The sequence below is a fragment of the Camelus dromedarius genome, chromosome 22 (genome assembly GCF_036321535.1).
Source record: "Camelus dromedarius isolate mCamDro1 chromosome 22, mCamDro1.pat, whole genome shotgun sequence".
NCBI lineage: Eukaryota > Metazoa > Chordata > Mammalia > Artiodactyla > Camelidae > Camelus > Camelus dromedarius.
This window is the reverse complement of record NC_087457.1, coordinates 30838454-30854096: the sequence shown is the minus strand read 5'-3', so window position 1 is coordinate 30854096 and position 15643 is coordinate 30838454. Positions and strand designations below refer to the sequence as shown.

Below are 15643 nucleotides of genomic sequence, written 5' to 3'. Positions count from 1 at the left end.
TGTGCTTTCTTTTCACAGGCGCAGAGCTATATGGTCCTGGAAGAAACTCATTTTGATTGTGTGCCAATTACCTTTTTTTTTCCCCACTTAATTTTTTTGGCCTCTCTTTCAGCGCCTGCGTAGTCATCTGACAAAAAGTATGTAAACGGCTGTTTACATTACTTGACTTGGAGATTCTTCATCTCATTGGGACACACCTGGGCTTGAAGTAATGGAAAAACATTAAGAATTAAATTCCGATTTTGTTTCAAGCGTGTGTGTTTACGTGTGTATGTATTTTCTACTAGGCTGCTGCACTGAATGGTAATAAAGATTCCAGCCAGGGTTTCTTGAGACTGTTTGACGGACTCGTTTACAGTGGCGTGGAAACTCTGGGGAAGGAGCTGTTTATGTACTTTGGACCAAAAGCTTTACGGTAAGATAAACCTGTTCAATACATCCTATGTCTCTGCGTTTAAAGGTGTGTAGAAGGCTTTTCTTGCAGTTTGTTGCACGGCACATGTAACCAGGTAGAAAGTACTCCATTTTTAAGAGAGCGCTAATAAAGGAGGGTGAGAGTCTATCACGGAAGGCAGTGAGCGGAAGGAGAATCAATTGTGATGTCATCGTTCCTTGGAGGGCAGTTCAATTTATTTCTTAAAAAAATAAATGACAGGCCGGCAGGGCCTCCCCAGGGATCGTAGGGCAACACAGCTCTGCTTTCTCTTCCCCAAACTCCCTACGCTGCTCTTTCCGCCAAATGTTTACTGCGTTTAATGACGTCAGTTTCTTTATGACAGCTTCTAGTTTGGTTTAAATGTCTCTCTAGATTTTTACATTTTTCAGTCTTCTTTCTCTGAAGCCTTGTACAGACATGGAAACTTAATTCTAGAACTCAAAAACTTTCCACAGAAGTAAGCGGTTCTCCGTTGTTTCACGGAGCTTATGGAAATCCCTTGCTAATGCAATGGTTGACTTAATAAAAATGTCACAGTGTATGTAATCACCTTTCTAATTTTTGCAAAAAAACACAAAAAAGGCCCATGGATGACTTTGTCAGTTCTCTGTCTTCTCGGAATGTAGCCTAAGATATGGCAAATTGTAAGGTTTGAATTTTTTTTTTTTAATAAGATGTTGAACCATTTTCACCTTCTTAAAAGACAAGTCCTGTTACTGGACCCCGTGCTTCTAACTGAAGGTGAATAATGGTCACAAAGAGATAATCTGACCATAGGATTATCATTTATCCCATCTCGTCTATTGCATGTTCACAGTACTTCAGAGGTGATGTCACTGCTTTTCCTTTGAAGCCTTCTCTCTTCATTGTCAGCAGCTGCCGTCCTTGGGTGACATTGGCCCTTCGTGGTTTTTCTTAATCTGGGATTGATAACATCAGCATGTGTTCACTGGTTCGCGCTGTGGCGATCTACCACAGGGTGCATTATTGTTGAGGTAGATTGATGTGATTGAAAATTCTTTGCTCTGAACGGAGTGGGATGCAGTGGGATCCATGTCAGATAGTGGAAAACATTGATATGTTATTGATGCTCTCGTGTGAGGTGCAGATTTATTTCTGTAGGATGGAAGGGAGGTTTTTATCAAGTGTTCTCCACCAGACTGATAAGCGGGGATCATTTCTCAGAGCAGGGCTGTCAGTGAGTGTTGCATGAAGTTCTAACCAAGGACAATTGTTTCTTCTTCAAACTAAGTACACGAGTGCCATCCCTGGCGGGTTCCGGTCTCAGTATATGAATGCGGAGCAGGGCAGTGCTTCCTTCCTTGCAATTTCCCGCAGCCTTGACTACAATTTGCGGTTCAAGGTCATTGGCAGATCAGCTGTTTGAAAATGAACCTAGCAACTTAGGAGGATGGATGACTGTGTCAGAAAAATGGGGTCCCTGTGTGAGACTACGAGTCTGTGAGCGTGAGACAGAAGTGCGGTCTTCATTTTTGACTTCTGTTTTCTACCCACCAGGCTGACCTGCACTTTAGAGAACTGATACCGGGAAACGTGCTTACTGATTGCTTATGGTTTTCCCTAAGTAGGCAGCTTTCCACAATTAAAATTGCCTGTGGATTTTAGCGCATCTTTTAGGCCAGGCCATGCATCTTCCTGGGATTCATTTGTCATGAAAGTGAGATATAGGCCTAGTCCTCGGGAAGAGAATCTGCCATGGAAAAATCCACATTTCAGAAAGATACAAATTAGAACATGACAAATTCTTTTGCTAAAAGATGTATCAGAGGGCTCAAGCACTCAGAATAGTGCCAGAAAATAATAAAATGATCTGATGCACATTTATTTTAGGAGTGCAGTTGTGATATTAGATGCAGTTAATACCTGTGCTCTTTCTGAACACTTTACAGAAGCTCTTCATCTGCAACAAAAGAAAAAAGTCATTTCTAATTCTTGTTAAATATGTATCAAATACTCATTAGAGCAAACCAAGAAATAATTAACAAACAAGAATAAATTTATACATTCACAATCCCACTGCTGAATATCATCTCTGTTAACTGTGGATACATGGCTTGCCAGTACTGTGTGTGCGTACATCTGTACATCTGGTCATCCAGACACACCCACCCTGCAAGCTGCTGTTTTCAATGGAAATCAACATGGCTTATATCTTGACTAATGTTTAAAAGATATATATTTTTCAAAATGAATATCTCTTTCCAAAACACTTTGCTCTGTCCAATTTGTGATTTATATGATCTGATTGTTTGCAATTGTCATACGTACTTGGAGACCAGAAACCGTTTCTGAAATATTTTGGAGGCTTTGTCATTTTAAAGAAGCATTGTATACTATAAGTTTCATAATTTGTAATTTATCAAGGTTTGAGTGATATGATCTTCTAAACAGAAATGCAAGAGATAATGTTACAATTCTTCTTAGTTTGCTAAAAAGTCTTTGAGGACTCCATCATATGCTACTTACAACTGGGTTTTACAGCTTAAAAATATTTTTTATAATCTGTCACATGACATATTAGAAAAGTTTGGAGTGTGGTAAGGATTCTGAACTAAATTACATTCTTTAGAGTAGTGAATACCTACTGTTTGTCTTTCCAAAATGCTCACTTTATCTTTTGGGGACAGCATTTCATCTGGAAACTGGTCATCTGGCCACAATAACCACAACATTCAAGTTGAATTTAACGTAATCTTACTTAAATTTCCCTCAAACACAGTCAATCGGGAGAATCTGAGTTCCTTTGTGAACTTTCTCATCTGGAGCTGAGGAGGGTTAAGCTCTCTGTGATGGATGGAAGCTGGGGACATGACGCCTTAGAACTTGAGGTGACCGCTGGCTGGTCAGGAAAGATGGTGCGAGGCCATGGAAAATACAGCCAGCCTCCAAAAGCAGAGCGAGCATCCCAGAGACATTCCAGTCCCTATTTCCTCTGTTCCTAAGATTCAGCTGCATTCCTGCCTTTCTGCCTAAGATCCTGCTGGTCGATTCTTCAGCCCTTCCTAAGAGTCCATGAGCTACCAAATATCTCTTAATGCCTAAACCTTTTTGAGTCAGATTTTTGTCACTTGCAATTTAAGCAAACTGACCATTAGAGTCATCTACAGGTGGGGGCGAGGGTGGGGGTATAGCATGCACGAGGTCCTGAGCTCAACCCCCAGAACCTCTATAAAAATTAATTACATAAAATTTTTTTAATTGAAATAAAATTTAAATGGCTAAGTCTGTTAGCCTTTAAAAAAATAATCTACAGGTAGAAAATACATAGTTTGAATTTTTGAAAGGGTAACTTTTTTTCTGTTTCAATTACATGTTTTCATGCATAACTAGAGAAAATATGGGAGTCTTTACCTCAATTTTCCCTTCTTTGCTTCTTTTCCTGTCTTTCCCTTCCTTCTCTTCTGCACCCGACAGCCTATGAGGTCACTAGTTCTGCCACTTTCTTTTTCTTGTGTCTTTTCACAATACACATCATTTTATTACAGTTTTCCCAATATTTTAAAGTACTATATAAGCCAGTTGTGAAACATTAAGATAGTGCCAAACGGTCTAAAGGAAAAAGTAACCGCCACCCATAATTACTACCATTGGAGAAAAACACTCAACAGGTTTTGTAAATCGTAGACTATACATTGTACATATATCATATATTCATATATAGTTTATAATACATATGCGTGAATTATGGTATTACATGTAATAATTTTTTAACATAAATAGTTTTTTTTGTCTATAGTTGTCTTTTTTCTATAATATGCATGTTGCATTGGTCAATGTCAAAATATATGTGTACATTTATTTTAATGTATGCAGAGGGTTCTGCTATATGGATGTATCATTTTTCAGTCAGCTACCTACTGATTAGCATTCTGCCTCATTTCTCACACTAATAAATAACTTGCTGTTAACATCCTTGAGCACAGTCTTTTACCATTTTGATGTTGTCTTAGGATAAATTCCTAGATGAGGATCTGCTGAAACTTGGTTGCTGGTGCTTTTTTTTACATCTATTTTGAAGGCATAGGGAAATCTACCATGAACAGAAAGCAGAGGCATCTGCAACTGCTCGCACAACGGGGAATGACCCGCGTGTGGCCTGCCTTGGCTCTGGTTATGGGGTGTTTGTGCACACACCTGCAAGGTTATAAAACCCCGGACGCACGTTAACATAAAATCCAAGTGCCGCACTGTAATGCTTGTGCGAGGTTCGAGGTCTCATTTCAGCACACTCACCTGGCATGGTTTTCTCAATTAATAATTGAATTTTTAAATTGATTTTAAATTAGTTGCCTCACAGTTTTAACATCTAGGACATCTTCACGTCTGATTCTGATGAGGGCTTTGTCTCTTGACATGGGTTTTTTTTTTTTTTTATCTTATTTTTTTATTTGTCATAATATTGTTTTGAATCCCAGATATCACATTTCAAAGAACAACAGAGACTAAGTTAAATATCTAAGCCTGGAAATAGTGATGCCTCTACTGCCAGGTCATTCGTGTGGGGGATTGAGCGAGCCTAGTAGGTAGTTGAGCTTGGTTAGGTTTTGCTATGTCTTGGCACCTTTGATGCACCAGCAACTTCAAAAGCATCAGCTGCTGTTGCTCCTGCGTGCCTCACGCGTGATGTGGTGTGGCTGGGGCTGGCTTCCCTGTGTTTCTATTCCACTCTCAGCTTTTAGCAGACCCTGCATGCTCCTGACACAAGGGAATCTCTCTACACTCTTGTCCCCCACCTCCCCCAGTGGTAGACCGCTGCTTATAACTCACATTCAGCCCATACATATATACTGCATAAGCCAAGCATCTGCATAGAGCAATTCCTTATCCTTGGTCCTCTGTTTTATTTATTTATTTTAACATTTTCTTTTCTTTTTTTTTAAGCTCTTTTTTTTTTTCTGGTGGGAGGAGGTAATCAGGCTTATTTATTTATTTGTTTGTTTATTTTCAATGGAAGTACTGGGGATTTAACCTGGGACCCCTTGCATACTAAGCACGCACTCTACCACTGAGCTATACCCTCCCCCTGGTCTTTTGTTTTATTGTTTTCTTTGCTGTTTTTCTCTTTGCTTTTAAGATTAAAGCTTTATATTTTTGGAAGAAAAATGATGTAGATCAGAAGTCTTTATATGGAAAAATTTCTTTATCGCCTTTCCTTTATTTCCTGTATGGGCACCACCATAACGGCCTGTTACTCAGTGAGAGATTCATGATGGGGAAGATGGAGCTTCTGGTTTCTTCTGGGCCAGCCTTCATCTTGAGCAGGCCATGAGCACGTGGACCCAGGGCTGCAGTTTTCCCAGGGCTCCTGCCCCTCTCCTCCCTAAGGCAGCCAAGCTCCTCCGTGTGTGGGTGGTCTCAGGTCACAGTGAGTTTCCTTCCTCTGCCAGTGGGAGCTGATGTCACTTCCCGTCACTGCAGGATTCTGTGGCAAAGCTGACTCCCTACCTCGCCCCTGGAGACAGGTGGCTTTGGCTTCTGCTGGTCTTTAACAGCAGTGCACTTGGCCTGGGCCTGAGAGCAGAAGGGCTTCCTGCCCTCCCCAGTGGCAGGCTGCTTATGCTCGTGACTCAGGGCAAGACCTCCTTTGCAGAAGGAAGTTTCCTGTGACTCCTTCAAGCTTTTTGTTTGTACCTCTCCCTCAGCTATAGGGGCTTAAGACTTTCTAAGACTTATGCTTCATTTAAGAGACACGTTCAAGAAACAAAGAGATAGGGTTTCATGCAGACAGGTGCCAAGCCACCAAAGGTGGCTCGTTCAGGTCCCCTGCCATGACTTACATCTTTCTTGAGTGCAGCTAACTTGTGGATGCCCGTGGAAAGGAGCTTACCAAGGAGGGTGTACTTTCATGTCTGGAGCTCCAGGGATTCTCAACTGTCAACCCAGCCACAATCAGTATTTAAACGTTTGTTGAAAATATTAACTGTTTTCTTCTTATCCATATTTATGGTAGCTGTCTCTTTCGCCTATACTCTGCCACAGATGGAACAATTTGTCTGTCTTTCCGCGGAGGGGCAGGGGCTTGCCACTCTTTGGAGTGTACTTCACCTGGCTGCCCGCAACCTCATGTCTCTCGTGGGCTCAAGGAAATTTATGATTTTGTAAATATTGTAATTTTTCTGTCCTTGTTAGGGCAGGATCCATATTTACTTTTAGCGTCTACATCCTAAGCAGAAGCAGAACTCCTTTTTCCTTTTTCAACACGGTTGAGTCCCTATCTGTTTTTCTAACCTCTTTCTTTGAATTCCCCGTGTCCGTTTTACAGTGTTTATATTAAACTGTTTTACAGTCTGCTGCTCATGTGGCACTTCTGGGAGGGCATTTGACAATTTTCATAAGCCACTGCCTTATTTGCAATGTGCCATTGTCATTAATCTGAACCTGTGACAGCACCATTGTTGGTGCTGTTCATTTTGCTCAAGGATGTTCAGATTATTCTGATAGTGGAAGCTGGGAAGAGTGTGGTGGATGTTTCGAACAGTATCAGGTCTTATTTATTGATCTGTTATAGGCAGTTATTTCTACGTGGAGGAATTTTCTTACTGTCACTTCACTTTTTAGCTTGGACGTAACTTTCACATGAGAACTTCTGTTGCGAGTGGCAGAAGCCCAACTCAAACAAGTTCAGTGATTATTTCTTGTAAGAATATGGGTGTCTTATGACCTAAAGATAGTGCAGTCAGGCTTCAGGTAGAACTGGAAGCAAAGACTAAACACTATGAGGACGCTCTGTATTTCTTAATTCTGTTCCCCACTGGAGTCTGCGTGGTCTGCCTCTGCAGATGGGCCTCTCTTGGCTTTCCTGGTGCCCATGTCGGGAAGTGTTACCATGGAGAACGCCCATAATAGACCTCCCAGTCCTGACGAAAAGCTGATCTCTCTGTGTCCCAAATAAATTTGTCAGGAGAACTCTGATGACTCCAGCTTGACTCGGTGTCCATTCCTGAATCAACTGTGTGAAAGGCATGGGGATGAGGAGGGGACAGTGACCACCCAAGGGTGGGCCTGATGCCCCTCGGCTGGCAGGCAGAGTCACATGCAGAGTGAGTGAGCTCAGGTAGCCAGTGGGATTGGGGTGGAGGGAGCTTGAGAGGATCAAGAGATAGAAATAAGGACCTAAGAAAATTTTCCGAAACTAGATTGATTATAATGAGGAATCTTGAAAAGCAAATTGAACTCTTGAATGCAAGTGTAATATGGACGTATGTCCTGGTTTATAAAAGACCAGTATGCCAATAATTATAACAGTACAGGTATTTACTGTGCCTCAAAATTTTTCATGATACTGATATGTTTTTCTTAATTTAAGATAAAGGGTACTTAACAAAAAATAAACACAAAACTTACTGGTTTATTGGGGCTTGGTTATCGTAATATTTTGCTATTTCATAAAAATAAAATAAGTAAAAAGAATATTTGCTATAAAATAATTATTTGTATACATATTTCCCCCTAGAAATATTTTTAAGACCGAAAAAGGCATACCTACTTGGTTCAGGGTTCTTACTGGGGCTAGTCCTGAATTTGAATTGGGTCTTAACCTTTGAGATTTTTTTATGTGGATGCACTTTCATTATAGAAGGTGATTTAGAATCTGCTTTATGGGCCATGCAGCTGAAAAGATTTCAGGTGTGATGGCTTCTGGGCGTGACAGTTGTACACCTTTCACTAGGGCTGAGGTTCCATAAGCTAAATTATGAAGTACTTACAGGCACACATTTTTCCTGTCAAGAACGATGGGGCATGTAAATGCATTCGTGATTGATAGTAGGGCACACAGAGTTTAAAACGCACATTTTTAAAGTTAGACTGGTTAACCTTGTACAATACTATAACACGGTGCTTCAGAATTAGAAGCACAGAGCAGTAACATTTGCTGCCAAAAGAGCCATATTTATTAACTCAACAAAGCTATAAGGAGAAGGATTTGAAAGGGAGAATGCGGTATTTCATCCTGAGAATCGTTTCTGATCTTCATCATCAGCGGTCTCACAAAACCACTTTTTTTTTTAAACTGGACATGCTAATCAACCCTATAAAAACTGAAAGGCTATGAATTTTTCATCACTGCATTGTGGCTTTCAAGTTAACTGTAAATATTTATAAATCCCCACTTCCTAATACATATAAAGGTAGCAAGAAACTAAGAAAATTGAAGACAATAGCGTTTTGACTTAAGAGTTGTCTTTTGATACAAAAGATTTTGCAAAAAAAAAAAAAAAAAATTTCATCTTGTTACCCCAAAGCAAGGGGGTGGAAAAGAGTAAGTGTCTTACCCTGTGGATCTCATTTTGGAAGAGGTAAACATTTCCAGTCCACTGGGGCTAGAAAAAAGGATGTGAATGTTGGTGGCTTTGTGGATTTCATCAAAACACCAACTATAGGCAATTTACATTTAGCCTTATCTGACCCCAAGCCTTTGAGTCTGAGAAAAAGCTGAGAGACAGTAGGCTGTTCCCTGAATAAAAGACACTTCATCTGACAAGAAAAGAGAACACGGGTGTGTTTTCTTGGGCTTGTTGGCAGGGCTTTATTATTTCCCTAGGAATTTTATTTGTGGGTTGAAAAATTGATTACCACATCTAGTTTTACAAGACTACAAAGCCATTTATATATATATATATAAAATATGAAAAAATACAGAACATTAGCTGCCATTCTGTGCCCTTGACGTGTCTGTTGTAACTAACTTTTCTTTGCTTCTAATCCAAAAAGTGTGGTGAAGGAACAGAAATTTGATGCGTGATATACTTTCTGCCACTCAAAAATGGGCTTGCTTTTGTTCCAGGATTCATTTTGGAATGAAAGGCTTCCTTGTGATTAACCCACTTGAATCTAAAAGTAAAAATGGAGTTTCTCCTGTTTTCGAAGTGCAGCTCACCACAGATCTGATTTGTTTCTTTGACTCATCGGTAGAAATCAGGTAAAAAATTAAAGGAAAAAGTACTTCAGCTGGAAAACTGCGAAGTTGTTGGTTCTGCAGTTAAGTTTGGGATGTCCCATGTGGAAATCCATAACGTTTTCAAAACTGGTTTAGAATTGCTAAAACCTCATTTTAAGAGCCTTCGAATAACGTAGTTTGTTAGGGTGTTTGTTGTTTGGCTGTATAACTCATATGCTGATTAACATAAAGTGTTTATATTTGTATCAAAGCTCATTTTCACTGACACTTTGTGGACTGTAACCAGGCACATGATTAATGTGTTCTGTATTCCTTTCTATAGAAGCTCAACAGAAAGCCAACAGAGGATAAGAATGATGGAAGAATTAGATGTATGCTCACCTAAATTTAGTTTCTCAAGAGCAGAAAGTGAAGTTAAAAAGCAGAAAGGACGGATGCTCTGTGATGTGTTAATGGATCAGAAAGTGTTGCCCGGGGTAGGAAACATCATCAAAAATGAAGCTCTCTTTGACAGTGGTCTCCACCCAGCTGTTAAGGTAAGTTTTAAGTAATTTTTTAAATGATTTCTGTATTTTTAAACAGTGTGAAGGGACTGACATGGAACACTGAAATCAGCGTTGCAGTAACACATTCTCCCCAAACAGACTTCGGGTGTCTTGGCTCACGTCAACTCAGTGAGGCCAACCCTGACCACTCCATTTAAAATTGCTGTGGGCAGCCCCGCCGCCCACGTCATCCTCCCAGTCTTCCATAACTTGCTTTGCTTTTTATTTTCTCCATACCATTGATCATTTTCAAATATAACCTAACATTTATTTGTGATGTATGTTGTTGAAATATGTCTTCCCCTGCTAGAATGCAGTCTCTTATAAGGGAGGTGTCTGGTTCACTGATGTATCCAGGCATCTAGAATACAGTGTCTGGCGCATGGAAGGCATTAAAGAAATACTTGTTCAACGTATGAACTAAGCTCGAAGCTTTCTTTCTGTATCCAGCATGTTAAATTCACACTCTACACACACTCTTGTATTCCTGTTTATAGCTGTTCGTGACATGGGAAAATGCTGTTTTGGTGGAACGGTGACAATGGAAGTCAGGTAGCAGGGACTAAGGAGTAAGTGATCCAGTGAGGAAATGGAAACACAACGTAGAGTAATTGTTAAAATAGCTTAGATTGGAGCAAAGGGAAAATGTTAGACTGCTGGAGAGAGAAGTCAGGACAAGAGCTGGATTTTTGGTGTTTTTTTCCCCTTGTTCTTCAACTGGAGAAACGTTACCTTCTTTATATGCTGACGAAGAAAAAACTGACAGAGATGGAGAGGTTAAAATTGTTATAAAAAAAAAAAAAAAGAATGGTCATTAATAGGAGCAAATTGTAAGAAGGTCAGAGAGGTTAGAACCCAAACCCAGGTAAAAGGATTTTTTAGTTTCCAGGGAAGAAGGCTACCTTAGGGCTTTTATCTAGACCCAACTAGTCTCTACTAACAACATCATTTCTTACATGACTCCAAAGGTACCTATTTATTTTGTGGAATTACTTCCGAGATAGTTTTTGCAAAATCCAAATCAGTAGGAAATAAGTTTTAAAAGAAACCAGTTAATAATTGCTCTAGATCAGGTTCTGTTTTTTCATGCTTGGAACAAGCTAGTCAGATTTCTGTAATATGGGGGAAATGAAACAGAATTTTAAGAAGGATGAGCTTAGAGCTTTTTAAAATCACCTGGACTTCTGTGGAGAGTATTTTTGAAAAAACAAACCCAGAGTACTGTCACCCAGAGCATTGTTAATATCTTTGATAAACTGACAATTTACTTTTTAACATCCATCCAGCTGTTCATCTAGTAAAAGATCATTGTCCATGATGCTTGGCGGTTTAAAAATTAATGACATTTTTGAAGTTTAGCTATTAGCCCCCTAAAAGCACATGCACAATTATTGAAAAAGTACAGTTTAGTATGTCAAGGTGTGATTGAATATAGTATATAAAAAGTGGTAAGAAATAAATGAGTTTAAGAAGTATATATGTTCTAAGCTTTAAATAAATCAAAAAATATGTAATACTTTTAGAAAGATTTTGTCGACTGGATGGTTTTAGATTTTATAGTCCCTGATAAACTTGTTTTATTGTAATATAGATACACATACGTGCTCATACACACACAATAAAGGTATGTCATCAGGTAGAATTTCTTCTGGAATTACCATTGCTCCATGTGCCAAATGATACTTGATTCTGCAAGGGTAACCCTGGGATTTGTGTTAGGCTGTGTCACAAAATTCTTCAGTAAGGTCTGTTTCTGAATTCTCCCATGTGTTCACAAGTACTTTAGCATTAATGCATGTATATAAATTCATGTCTTTTTAAAGCTTGAGAGTGACCTTGCTGGCCATCTACTCTTGTGCCTATTTCCCTCCCTTCCTGTTGTTTTTTTTCCTTCTTTTTCCTTTCCTTTTTTTTTTTTTTCTTTTTCTGAAAATCCAGCAAGACTTTTCAGGGTCAATGACGGGCAATGCTGGGACTTTGAAGATGTCTGGTACAGAATAGATATCCAATAAATACTTGACTTTAGAATTTAAATTTATAAATAAGAATGGTATTTTTTGTCTGTAGTACAATCACTTAAAAATGAAAACACTATTAATGACACTAAATAGATTATACAAGTTCTAAAAGAGATGCGTCTATTTCAAATCTGGTTCCAGTTCTCTTGATAGAACTGGCCTGTGGTATTATGTTCTACAGTAATGAGCAAATTACGAAACTATCCTGAGTCATTTTTCTATTTTAAGGTTTGTCAGTTAACAGATGAACAGACCCATCACTTTGTGAGAATGATTCGTGATTTCAGCATTCTTTTTTACAGGGTAAGAGCAAAAAAAATTTTTTTCAACTATGTGAAATGTCAATTATTTCCCTTTGATTGCACCAAAAATGTGAAGGCTGTATGTAGCCATCTAGTGGTAAGAGCGTAGAGGTACAAGAAGGGAGAGTGACGCGGGCATAATTAACATCTTGAAATTTGGGGTCATAGGTCAGTCCAAACTTGTCTAACTATAATTATATTAGATTATCTATATCAAGTTGGGGAGCAGCTATATTAACTGTTACTTAGACTCTTGTTCTATTTTTGGACATGTGGAAGTAAAATACAGGAAGCCTAGAGGTAGAGACTTAATAGATGAATTTGGAGTAAATAGACTTCACTTCAATCAGAATTTGCCACGTACCACCTCTGTTGTTAATGTTACTTAGGTAACTTAATGTAAGTTTAGTTTCTTCATCTGTGAAATGGGATGATAATATTTCTCTACCTACAACAGAGGCTGTTTTGAGAATATGTCCTTACTAAACTGTAAATTTTGAACGTTGTATATATGCATATATACATACATATATGTGCAATAGACACAGTTTATCTTTAAACCAAGTATCATAAATGTCTTTTTTTCTTTACAGTCCATTTTCTTTATCAAAATGTTTATTTTTACTGTCAGAAAGTCTGGCATTGTAAGACTCTTCATTAATTGGCCTAAACTGTTAATGAGCCTCTTGGTTTACATAGCAGCCCTGAGTATCTGTGGCTGTTCCGGTGTTACACGTGCGCACCTGTTCTCCCAGACTGCTGCTCATTTTCTGTCCAGGTTGTTAGCCATTTCAATACTTTGCTTAAATCAATATCAGTTTTTTATGTAATTTTCAGCTTATATATGGCGAGCCGTATTTCTGGGCTTTTAAATTTTCACACTGCTGATATAAATCCCAAACATTCTCTTTGTAGGAGCTTTACATGTAGGTGAGCAGAGTGGAGCTGTGACAGAGGATATCCATGTCTTTTGAAACAGAACTTATACCAGAATGGAGCATGCTCTCTGCTAGAATGGCATTCGAATTTTCCTTTTTCAGTGAATCTGTAAAGATTAAAAACTAAACACCATCCCTTTTCAGTTCAACAAAGAAGACAATCTTGTTAAGTTTTCCCCCTAGGAATAAATTTTTTGGCTCTTGAAACAAAGTGAGCAGCTTCAGTGTTCTAAAAATAATCAGATTTAAAGCTAATCTAGTCTTTTCCTCATAACCACATAATTATGTCTAATTATAAAAACCTTAAAAGCATGAAAGACATTTTAAATTATAGAACGTTTATATCCCATTTAGATAAGAGGGTAAAGTCATGGAAAGAACAATTTTGAATACTAATAAGTTATAAAATAATGACTTAATTATTTCACCCATATCTTATTTGACAAATATTGCTAAATCTTGTCAATACCATTTTCTCAGATGAAAGAAAAGATTATGCAAACATATGTACAAACATATGTAAATTTTTAACAAATCATTTTCAGAAATGACTTTCAGGAATATAACTTTGGCTCGTGAACAGTGTTTTGTAGATAACATTATAATGTTGTTTGTTTGTTTTCAGTGCTGTAAAGCTGGATCTGCTATCTCCAAACACTATAAGGTTTACAAGCGTCCTAATTGTGCTCAGTGCTACAGTAGAATAACTGTGTGTCGCTTAGGGGAGAATAACAGAATGACATATTTCTGTCCTCACTGTCAGAAAGAAGATCCTCAACACGTTGACATACGGTGAGAAATCTAAAGTATACTGTTTGCCCCACTTCTCTAAATAAAAAGCTATTAATAAGAGAACATAACTGAATAACTATCAGGCTGTTCAGAGCAGAACATCACTCACAAGTCTTTGAACCCTTGGAAGGAAATAGTAAATGGTATCGCCCCAAAACCAGAATGAGCTGAAGATGATTGATGGACCTCTCCTAAATTCAGTAGAAAATCTCTTTAAGGTTAATATCCAGGCTTTCACTTTAATCTCATTTGTAAAGTGATTACCAGGAGGGGTAGTTTAGTCAATAATTGGAAAAATGCAACCAACTTCAAAACTGATTGCTTTATTTAGAAATAATATTATAAAACGTAAGCAAGCTCTCTTTACAGAATTCATGCCGTGTTGGGGAAACAACCGACTACTTATTAAATCTGTACGTGGTGACTGAGCCAGTGGCTGAGTAAATCTATTCCCACTGTGCATTCCAGAGCTGGGGAAGTAACCACAGAATGGGTTCAGGGACCCACTGGACCCACTGGACCCACTGGGAGATGAACTTGAGCTGAAACCCCCACCGATCACCAGACCTCCACAAGCCGAAGTCTGACTGATAGAGACTGAATCTCCTGGAATTAGTGTCAGTTAATAACCAGTGTCCAGTAGTCCCCAAAGGTTTGATGATCTCCTTGTCCCCAGTGTGCACTTACCCTGGTAAGAGGCCATAGGTCCCTTTGGGGAAGGCTGAGCAAAACATTAACAATATAAAAGAGCCAGTCCTCCATTTGTGGCCGCGTGACTCCAGTCTCTGCCTCTGGTTACACTGCTTTCTCACCTTCTGTGTGTGTCAGATCTCCCTCTGCCTCTCTCTTACAAGCACACTTGTATTTGGATTAAGAGATCACCCAGATAACCCAGAATCATCGCCCCATGTCGAGATCCCTAATTCAGTCTACAGAGATCCTCTTTTTTTATAAAGTGTCATTTACAGTTTCCTGGTATTGTGACCTGCTGTCTTTAGGATGCTGTTATCCTGCCTTCTAAAGACTTGTTAAGTTTGAGACACCTGCTACACATCCAAGAAGAAATTGGAAAGAATTTGTTAGTAGGTGGTGAAGACATGGAGCAGTAGGGGAAAAAAAAAATGCTTCCAAAGCTGTTGTATGTAACAATCAACATCCCCTTGTGGTTAACGAAGTTTATAGGATAGAAGACGAGAGTGGTGAAGGTTGGAGCACACTGAAAATCCGAAGGTGATTTAAATTGCATTTACTTAATTATGAATAAATGCATGATGCTGGCTCTCAGAGTAAGTGAGTGGAGGGCAAGGATTAAGTCAAGTAAACAAATTCTACACGGGGTCTGGGGCTCCATGGGAATAAGAAGTCACGAGTGGCATTAGAAGTCAAGGTAAGTAAAGATGAAAGAACCATAATGAGATGTCTTACTTTCACAGTGTCTTACGCTGTTGATGATTTTACCAGACAAGGCTGAATTTAAAACCTGGTATAATTATATGTAAGGAGCAAAATGTTACAACAAGGCTACCTTTGAAAGTCGAAGAACTCATGTTCTGAAATGTAAGATACAAAAGCCTTTACCGAAGGAGCTTTCTTCAGTGTCAGTGTTTGGAATCATGAAAGGAACCCACGACACTGTCGTCGGGGCTTAACCACGCGATGTGCTCTGCAGACCCAAAGCCGCGTATTGAGGAG

General features: G+C 38.9%; 1 protein-coding gene across 1 annotated transcript in view; it reads left to right on the top strand.

Moving 5' to 3' along the window:
• NEIL3 (nei like DNA glycosylase 3) overlaps positions 1 to 15643 on the top strand; it is a 31064-nt gene that overhangs the window by 6185 nt on the left and 9236 nt on the right. Inside the window, exons 2-6 of the mRNA XM_010974543.3 lie at positions 288 to 415; positions 9243 to 9377; positions 9679 to 9892; positions 12148 to 12222; positions 13785 to 13951. Coding sequence (XP_010972845.3) covers positions 288 to 415; positions 9243 to 9377; positions 9679 to 9892; positions 12148 to 12222; positions 13785 to 13951 — 719 coding nt within the window. The remainder of the gene's footprint in view (positions 1 to 287; positions 416 to 9242; positions 9378 to 9678; positions 9893 to 12147; positions 12223 to 13784; positions 13952 to 15643) is intronic.